Genomic DNA, 10,009 nt, shown 5'->3' with positions numbered 1-10,009 from the left:
TAAGTTTTAAAATTACTCTTATTACTCTTTCTGGGTCACAAAATAATCTTTTAACATATTTTCAGGCGAGAAAGTAGCTGTGTAAACATCAAATATCTGCTCGGTTTATCAAGATATCTCATATTTGCCAAAGTGCTTCGACGTTTTCGGAGACGTCTGTTACCCACCATCTCGACAGCTCGCCAGGAGCTCGAGGGTCACTGAAGCCTCTGAGAACGGCACAACTGCGGCACATCATGTTCAGATCACCGCGGACTTTCGCTGCTCGGGTTAAACAACTTAGACAACCTAAAATGTTGTTGTTTGGCTTTATTAATCCCCCGGGTGGTTTTCACACAGCTGAATAAACGTCAAACAGAAAACTGATTAAACAGAAGTATGAGACGGTTGAGAGTTTACTCCAGTGTCCTGTTATATTTTAGACAGCAAGGAGCAGACAGTGAGTTTATTAAACTCCACCGAGACAGCGGCGACGCTAATCTGAAGGCTAGACCGTCCAATTTCACAGCCGTTTACTTCCAGCCTACCCGACCTTCTGAGGACCCGGCCTTCACGGTCTACGTGGCCGGGTCCTCAGGAGGATGCAGCCTATGAATTTGGACACGACAATCCTTTGGAAATCGGTGCCATGGAACCCTTAACTAACCAATCAGCACGCATTAGCGTTATCCTGGTGCTTTCTGGGGAAAATCAGCTTGTTCTTGTCGTATGTGAGCAGCTCTCCTCAGACCATCACCTCTTTACATCGTCTCAGTTTAAACGACATGTTTCTGTGATCTGCTGTGATTAAAGGTGTGGCGTGGGTGTGGTCTCTGGCTGTCTGCAGAGGAGGGGTGAACAGGTGTGCTGGGCTGTGATTGTGACTCTTTATATGTTCACAGTGACAGTCGGAGGGGGAGGAGAGTGGGAGCGTCTGTGTCCCAGTGCAAAACGAAAACCACAAAAAGCTCTGCTGTCATCACTCGAGTGCAGCGTCTGCAAACGCCACAAACATGCGATCAGCTCAGTCCGACTGAAACGGCTTCACTCACCTCAGGCTGGGAGAGCTTGTGTCTGTCCTCCTGCACACAGAAACACAGAGATGTCACAGGCAGCACCTCCCACAGTGCAGTCAAGTCTCACACACACACAGACACACTCACACACACACTCACACACACACTCACACACACACTCACACACACACTCACACACACACTCACAGACACACACACACTCACACACACACTCACCGGGTGCACCTCTCCGATCACCATGCTGCTGGCCATCTCTCGGGCGTCGGTGGAGTGTCCGACGTCCTCGAAGCTCTCCGTGGCGTTTCCTCCCGCCTGCTCCCTCAGCACCTCCTCTCCTCCGGGGTGCTGACACCACAAACACACACAGAGCCGTCAGTTCACCTCCTCACGCACACATTCACACTTTTAAACACACAATTTCTAACCAGTCACTCGTTAAAGTCGAGGCTAAACACAAATCCTCACATTGCCTTAGGTTCCTGTTGCGGTCGGCACGGTAACACGCTGTGACAGGCCCACGTGCACGCTCGCAGTAACACCGATGCTGGTCGCCCTCATCAAACAGAGGCGTGCGTGTCCCTCTCTGCCACGAGAAGCCGTCACAGTCGCAGAGGCTGTGAGTCAGTCACGCCGCTGCAGCTGCAGAGCCAGTTTCAGCGCTGCATGGTGCAATCAGGCTGCCCACATGCAGGCTGGGGAAACATGGCAGACATGACGCGCAGCTCGCCTCTGTCGGGGCGCCTTACAGGACCACAGCTGATGACACGCTGTAAACCTCTCTACACATGAGTTACGTTTGGGACCAGACGTCGACATGCACTGAGACTCGCCCGCGGCCTGTGATTGGACCGTCCTCCCCATCGCCTCTTTGTCTTTACCTGCGTCTCATTAATGAATGATTCACAGGTTCGCTCTGACCTGCAGTGAACCACGGCACTCGGCTCACCTCTGGACAGCTGCTATAAAACAGCTGGATCCAGAAATCGCTGCTGAGCATGTCTTTGAACTCTGAGTGAACCGGAGCAGCGAGACGAGTCGAGAGGCCTCGATCTGTTCGCTGACTGTTGGCCAACACACCCTGAACTCTGTACAAGGAGACGCCATTCATTCAGATAAGCTGTGACCAGGGAGGAGCCGAGCAGCCCGAGCCAAGGTGTGTAACTGGGTGTGGGTCCCAATCAGCCAGAGTTTCGGGTGGGTTCATTGTGAAACCTGGCCCCACCTTATCATGCGAATTCCTGAGGTCAGATGGCCCAGGATGTGAGTGGGCGTTAAGGCGTCTGGGAAGGATCTCAAAACTGGATTATAGATGGCAGAGAGTTGGTGTCGTAAACCCCCGCCTCTGTTCAAAGATGGTCGCTCACAGTGGACATAGATGCTTCTTTCACTCCTCTTTCAAACCATCTGTCCTCTCTGTCCAAAATGTGAACGTTGGCATCCTCAAAGAGTGTCCTTTATCCTTTAGATGCAGATGGACTGCTGAGTCTTGTCCTGTGGAGGTGGCTCTTCTGTGTTGTGCCATGCGCTTGTGAAGTGGCTGTTTGGTCTCTCTGATGTAGAGGTCTGAGCATTCCTCGCTGCACTGTACAGCATACACCACATTGTTAAGTCTGTGTTTTGGCGTTTTGTCTTTCGGGTGAACCAGTTTGTGTCTGAGCGTGTTGCTGGGTCTGAAATGCACCGGGATGTTGTGCTTGGAGAAAACTCTCCTGAGTTTCTCTGATACACCGGCTACATAGGGGATGACAATGTTGTTGCGTCTTAAAGAAGTCCAGACGCTTTTCTTTGCAAGCTCCTTTGACTACGATGACCTGGATGACTGAGAACCTTCACAGACAAATGTGAGAGTGAACGAATAGTGGCATTGTAAAGCGCTTTGGGTGCCTTGAAAAGCGCTGTATAAATCCATTGTTATTATTACGTGATTAAAGTGATAAAAGAAAGCATTTGTAATAAACCAATAACCAAGAAAATCATTTGTATGAAAATTAAAACAAACAGGTAGAGAGCCATAACAGGATCAGTTACTCATAAGCAAGTCTGAATAAGTAAGTTTTATTTTTACACTTAAAAGATCTTTGCATGCTCCTGATAGTTCCAGATGTGAGGAGCATAGAAACTAAAAGCTGCTTCTCCAGGTTTGGTTCTGGTTCTGGGGACGGTCAGTAAACGAGAGCTGGAGGACCCGGCTGATCCATGAAAGCAGATCTCTAATGCACTCTGGTGCTAACCCATTCAAAGATTTATAAACTAATAAAGTCTATTCTGTGAGCTACAGGGAGCCAGTGCAATGACTTTAGGACTGGAGTAATGTGCTCTATTTTCTTGGTTCTAGTGAGAACACGAGCAGCAGCGTTCTGGATCAGCTGCAGTTGTCTGTTACAGTAATCAAGGTGATAAATGCCTGGATGAGTTTCTCTAGGTGATGTGTCATCAGTCCTTTAATCCTAGAAATGTTCCTCAGGTGACAGAAGGCTGACGTTGTTTTTACTTTGATGTGGCCCTGGAGGTCCAGCTCTCATTATTACACCTAAGGTTCTGGCCTGGTCCGTAGTTTCTAGTTGGACCAGTTTGAGCTGATTACTGATATTTAGTACTTCAGTTTTGTAGCAGGCATTAGAGTGCACATTAGAGTGCACATCTGGGTCTTGTATTAAATGTTTCCCTGTATTTGTCTGACAGGTTTAGTTGATTTACAGTTTAAGATTTTCTTCACACAAAACCAAAAACAGAATTCATATTAATTGTAAGTTTATAACCAGTTGAAGCCATTACTCCTCCCTCTAATTACCCAGGGATGAGTAATGGATAATTAAAAGGAAAAACCTGTGTGTTGGGAAGCGTTCATGTAACAAAGTGTTCTGCAGGTTCCCTCTGTGGTGGCCATCTTGTTTCCCCAGTGAAGAGGAGGCCTGCCTCGATTGCAGCTCTTTTATAGGCCAGTCTGTATTGAGAAGGCGTGGTCTTTAGAGTACTTGTGCATGATGTTGGCAAGAGACAATAAAACAATTACTTCAGTGAAGATAGAGTGAAGTCTGATGTTTCCCTCACCGCGGCCTCTGCGTAACACTGTGACTCACTAATCTGACCTTTGTGAAGACATTTGCTAATCAATAGACTTCTAACCACAACCCATGAAATGATGGACACAATATTCACAGATCAGTCCTTAATGATTAGCAGCAGTTAGCTTTGTTGTAACTTTCAATTGTATAAATTATTGTACTTTTGCAGTATTTAAAACCAGATCCTGAGGATATGAAGCCTCCTTTGTTCTAGTCACCAACATGGACTAGTGCTAGCTAACGTTAGCTTAGAGTCTGCTAATCGCTAACATCAATAAACGGAGGAAACTCCCCATAAAAATAAAAAATAAATGACTTCAGGGGAGATTGTTTTTAATAAGAGAGGAAACACACTCAGGTTAGCTAGCTGGCTGTTAGGGTTTGGAAGTTAGCCACTTTTGGGCTTTTTATTGATCCCAGAACAAAGCGTGAGCAGGCTGATGATTGTTTTGGTTGTGAGCCGATTGTCACATTTGCCCGTAGCTTGCATGGAAGACACTGACTTCTCTGCTAACACTGGCTAACTGCTCGCTGAGCGCTGCTGAAACCTGAAACTGTGACACAAACTGGAAGTTGAGAACGTTTACTGTCAAAGTAAAAGCTCCACCGCAGTGCTGCGGCCGCCATGTTTCAAAGGGTTTGTTTGTCATGTTTCCAGATGCAGCGTCTGTTACATTACAGGTGACACAGCAGTCTGCAAGCCTAGCGACCAAAGAAATCACAAGTAAGTGGTTGGTGAATACATTTTTTCCCTAGCAACCAGTAGTTTCCAGGCAGTCAATGTCTGGCCTTCAGGTCTGCCAGCACCCTCTGGCCAACCAGTTGGAGAATAATCATTTTCTCCCAGTGACCTGAGGTTGGCAGATGGTTGCAGACTGGTCCCTAGACCTTTAGTCTCTACACTGTTACATGTCCAAATCATTAACATCATGTGACTAGCTGTCATGTGACCACAAAACCTCATAAGTCTGCAGGAAGTAAAAAGAGGGACCACCCGGGGCATGCTCATTGTCTCATCATGCAAAGCAAACATGGACAGCTGTGCAGCATGTAACTGATGCTCACCTCATCAACCCCAATCAGCTCTGCTATCCAGTGCTTATATCTGCATGTAAAGGGTGTGAACACTTCCACCAGTGGATCCAGTTTCCTGGATATTTCTGATTTGGATCAAAAACTTCCTGCTGTTCATCTTTAATTGAACAATTCCACACATATGCTGACGTCTCCAGGATTAAATTAACAATGAAAACACATCTGGTTTAGATCTGAAGTGAGTCAGAGCCAGTTATCTCTCTTTGTGTAGTCACATGTTATAAACCCAGCCCCCCCATAGCTGCATCACTGCAGTCTGCCAATGATTCACCAGAGTCTGCAGCACAAAGCCAGAGAGCAAACTGTGGCAGAGTTCATCCAGTGAATCAGCAGAAAACTGAAGCCTGACGATATCTGAAAGCAGAGGGACGGTGTAAAGCTGAGCGGAGGTGGAGGTGAAGGGTCGTGGGGCTGACGCGTTGTGTGCAGCAGTCACATTTGCTGCATGCAAACTGAAACGATCCATGTTTACGGCCTTAGATCGCTCTGTGCTTCAGAGCAGCACGTTAAACCTGCAATAAACCTGCACACAGACGGCCAGGTACCACTTCATTATATCAACCATCACACCTTTTCTAGACCAATCAGAGGCAGTCGGACGCATTTATTCATTCATATGTTCAAAGAGGCCAAACCTGCCTGAGCCTGGTTGGAAGTTTCTTCCTGTTAAAAGGAAGTTCTTCCTTCCCACTGTTGCCATGTGCTGCATACAGGGTCATCTCTCTAACACTACTAAACTGGTCTAAAACTTTTATTTAAATGTTGCAGGTACCCAGAGTAACTTCACCTTAACTTAATCAAAATCAGTCAGCTCAACAATCGGAACAGAAAATTCTAATAATAATAATAATGGAGTGGATTTATATAGCGCTTTTCAAGGCACCCAAAGCGCTTTACAAGGCCACTATTCACTCACTCTCACATTCACACACTGGTGGAGGCAGCTACAGGTGTAGCCACAGCTGGGGCAGACTGACAGAAGCCAGGCTGCCATATCGCGCCATCGGCCCCTCTGGCCAACAGCAGTAGGCGGTAGGTGAAGTGTCTTGCCCAAGGACACAACGACCAGGACAGAGAGCCCAGGGATCGAACCGGCGACCTTCCGGTTACAGATACGCTTCCCAACCCCCTGAGCCACAGAAACACTCAGGTCTGAGCAGCTTGAGCTGCTAATATTTGGCTTTAATGAGGAATCACTCAGGTTTGCAGGGATAGCTTTATTTCTCAGGTTTAATACGATAATCAATAACGTCTCAGGGGCTGCGACTAAAACGAAACTCTTTCATGTGACCTTTGACAGATAAATAAGCCGCTGACATCGCTAACACCCTTTAATTAGCTTAAACACAGATATCAGGCCGACATTAGAATTTGGCTGAGCGTCGTTCGTCACAAGGATTTATTTCATATATTGATCAACTGGAAAAAAAGTCCTTTCAGGTTTATAGTTAAATGTTTAAAAATGTAAATCTGCCAAAATGTTTTAATTAAAATTTTACATACATTATTATTATTATTATGAAATATGTTTTTGTTGTTTTATTCCCATTTTTGTTCCAGTGAAACAAAGAAATCATCACTAAATGTCCCAACATCAGCAAACATTAGGTACAGACAGGCGTTGGTCAGTGAAGCTGGTGTCTGGCCAGTTTAAAGGCTTTTAATCAATGCAAAGATCAATACCATCATTTATTGTCACGAAATCGTTTTTGATCAGAAATTGAAAGTGTTGAAGATCAATTACATTTTTGACAATTTCCCAATAAAACACGATCAGTTTAAAAATGAAAAATCCAGGATTGACTCGTTCAGCCTGACAGTCCCACAGAACACAGACATCCAGTTTCTAATCAATAATCCTATCCATCTATGTCCAGAGTCTTTTGGTATTTCTGGGCTTCCATAGACCACAAAACCCAAACAAATCCGGTCTCCGTTGTAGCGGAGACACCTGCCCTGATTCGGATACTTCCCATCTGACCTTTGACTTATTGTTTAAGTTGGCCGGGTTCCTCTGGGGCCCTTCCTGGGACCCCTGCGATTCTGAGAAGGCTCCAGTCTGTACTGTGAAACTACAAGCTGCTAAAGATGCATCCAAAAGCGGTTTGGTTGGATTTTTCTCCCTCTCAGTTCAGGGTGTCTAGTTTCCTCATTTCCTGTTTTGGCTGATTTCCACACACACATAATACCGCCGCACTCCCACCACCCTCACCACCCAGACACCCAGACACCGAGCTCACCTCCTCCAGAAACTTGGTCACATCGTAGACTTTGTTGTGGATGATGATCCACGTCGATTTGAAGGAGTTCTGCTTCTCTATCTCTGCCAGTCTGTAGTATTTCACTCCCTCGGAGCTTTTCTTCTCTTCACCCATCTGTGCGACGCTGTGCGAGCGAGTTCTGAGGGCTGAGCAGCCTGTCCGAAGTTATATAATCGCAGCGAGGGTGTCAAGACAGTGAGTCCACAAAAACACACCGACATTTACCCCAGAGAGAGTCCACGCTAACTTCCAGCGCTGAGCAAACCCCAGCTGCTGAATTCACCTGAGCTCAGTGTCGCCTCCTGCTGCTGCCTCCAAAATAAAAGCTTTCTCCGGTTAGTGAAACGGACTTCTTCAGAAAGAATGGCAGTTATCAGCAAAAAGTTGAAGTATTTTATTTTCATGACCTTTACAAAATAACATTAAAGTTAAGTAACATAATGCTTCAAATGATTCCTCAAATAAGTGCCCTGATATCTATAGCTTATATATTTCATTGCAAATATGCTGGTGTACTAAACCTATGCGTTTTATTTATTTATGTCGTTATTATCCTTATTATGCTGCATTGTGCTTTTATTATGAAATACTGCTTTGTAATTTCCGTTGTGCTCGTAGTTATTACTGGTTGCTTTATGATGGTGTCTCAAAGTTCCTGACACACTGGCGGAGACCGCCCTCCCCACCGCTCTCCTAATATGCTATTGGCTTTTCCTTCCCTCCTCCAGGATAATGGTCGTCTGTGATTGGCTCTTCCCGTGCCAATCATCAGTGAGACTATGGGCGAGGACGAGGGCAAAGTTCGCCGGAGTTCATCGGCTGTCAAGGAAACTCACTTCTCACGCAACGGTTCGGGTCTTCTCACGTAGCCCACGTACTGAGATTTTTTTTTCCTAATCTGAGCGTTTCAGCGGGCAGCCGGACATCCGGTTGTAGTCGCAAATCCCATTTGACCTGCATAACTTGGTTAATGTTATGTCATAAGTTGGCATTCAGAGTAGAAAATTTAGACTGATACTGGAGCGGCTCTACGGCGGGAAAACACGCGAACCTGAACTCAAAGTTCTTCTATTAATACAACTCATCACTATGCAGCAAAAAAAAAAAGTTAAATCAGACTAAACATTAATCAGGCATCATGCTCCACTTGTTCTGTTAAGGAGTCGTTAACATGCATTTTATTAAATAGTTATTAATATGCAGCTTGTAAACATACACATATAAACGGCACCCCATCTTCAATAGAAAAGATTTATTTCACTAAACGAAGGAGAGTGAGAGTTCCTCTTCTTCTCTCACCCATCTTTGACTACTGTTAAAGAGAGTTTTGCTAACCTTATATCTTGTATTTGGGCTTTTTGAAATGCTTCTTTCTAACAAAACTATTTCCAACAGAAGATAAGTTTCATTTTGGTGTAGTGTAAGCATTAGAAACAAGGTTAGTGACTGAGATATTAACTTTAAATTTAAAATTAAAACAATTCTTAAAAAAAAAGCGCAGCTCTAACTTAGCGTTAGCTGCTACTAGCCTATCGATAGCATTAGCTTTTATAGTTTTCAGGTCAGAGGCACAAAAATGTGACAGAGACCGATTTAAAACTTCAGCTTAATGTTTAAAAATGATTATTGTGTTTGCAGTAAGTTTTTAAGTGGTTATAAGGGTGATTTTAAGTAATTCAAGATCAAACTATAAATATGGATCAACATTAAGCTATTATTTATTATTATTTATTTAAATTATAATTATATCCTCTTCTATTACCCTCAATTTTTTATCCAACCGTTTTTTGGAGATTATACAATTTTCTATCTGAGCATTTTTCTTCTGTGTAGGAACTTTTGACAAGTAAATATAAATTAAAGGACTTAACAGATCATTACGTTGACAGAACTGTCATTTCGAAACCTAAAACGTGTCTGTTTGGTCATATTTGGAGTGAGAATCAGTTACTGTCGGCTTATCTAAAGTATATTTTGTCTGGTTGTGTCTTATGAACCTCACAGAAGCTCTTTGAACTCATGTTATGACCCTTTGATGCTAACCCTGGTCATTTCCCTGTGTCAGCAGTGTGCAGGATGAGCAGCGGCCACCAGTCCCTGTATTTCCTCAGTCTTCCTGACCCAAAGCAGCTGGTCTGCGTCACCCTGACTCTGCAGGATGAGGGCGAGGAGCTGAGGAGCAAACAGATCAGGACCTGCAGGTGAACGGTGAAGAGGACAGGCCACCATTAGTGTCACACCACAGCAAACAACCAGAGCTGAAAGTTAATTTAAACATGTGAAAGGTTCATTTAAGCACATCTGATGAGGGAGGACAAGTGTGACGCAGGTGTTCAGGCACTGATGAGCCAGTAGAACCTTAAATGATGCACACGTGTAATAACATTGAATGTGTGTTCTCACAGGGAGCTGGTTCTGCTGTTCTCTGATCTTCTCGCTGCTCCTGCTCTGGACTCCTTTGCTGATATCACAGTGGTCATAGCTGTAAGGAACACACACATGCACACATGCACACGCACACATGCACACATGCACACGCACACATGCACAGACACACATGCACAGACACACA

General features: G+C 44.8%; 2 protein-coding genes across 10 annotated transcripts in view; one reads left to right on the top strand and one right to left on the bottom strand.

Moving 5' to 3' along the window:
- LOC102308645 (cytochrome b5) overlaps positions 1 to 7,719 on the bottom strand; it is a gene marked incomplete in the record, with an annotated part of 11,994 nt that extends 4,275 nt beyond the window's left edge. The window contains 3 exon segments of the mRNA XM_014339433.2: positions 1,032 to 1,061; positions 1,233 to 1,361; positions 7,417 to 7,719. Of these exon segments, the coding sequence (XP_014194919.1) occupies positions 1,032 to 1,061; positions 1,233 to 1,361; positions 7,417 to 7,551 (294 nt within the window).
- A 300-nt stretch (positions 7,720 to 8,019) lies between these two features.
- Positions 8,020 to 10,009, top strand: part of LOC102307916 — a 20,187-nt gene continuing 18,197 nt past the window's right edge. Inside the window, exons 1-3 of one of the 9 annotated variants that reach the window (XM_014339432.2) lie at positions 8,020 to 8,311; positions 9,503 to 9,638; positions 9,843 to 9,921. In XM_014339432.2, coding sequence (XP_014194918.1) covers positions 8,170 to 8,311; positions 9,503 to 9,638; positions 9,843 to 9,921 — 357 coding nt within the window. In that variant the 5' untranslated portion in view covers positions 8,020 to 8,169. Of the gene's footprint in view, positions 8,312 to 8,388; positions 8,876 to 9,502; positions 9,639 to 9,842; positions 9,922 to 10,009 lie in introns of those variants that run through there. The other 8 variants (XM_014339426.2, XM_014339427.2, XM_042227937.1 and 5 more) reach the window with 8 other exon arrangements.

The sequence above is a fragment of the Haplochromis burtoni genome, unplaced genomic scaffold, assembly GCF_018398535.1.
Source record: "Haplochromis burtoni strain Fernald_Lab_line unplaced genomic scaffold, NCSU_Asbu1 Contig_291, whole genome shotgun sequence".
NCBI classification, from domain to species: Eukaryota; Metazoa; Chordata; class Actinopteri; order Cichliformes; family Cichlidae; genus Haplochromis; species Haplochromis burtoni.
This window is presented reverse-complemented; position numbering and strand designations above follow the sequence as displayed.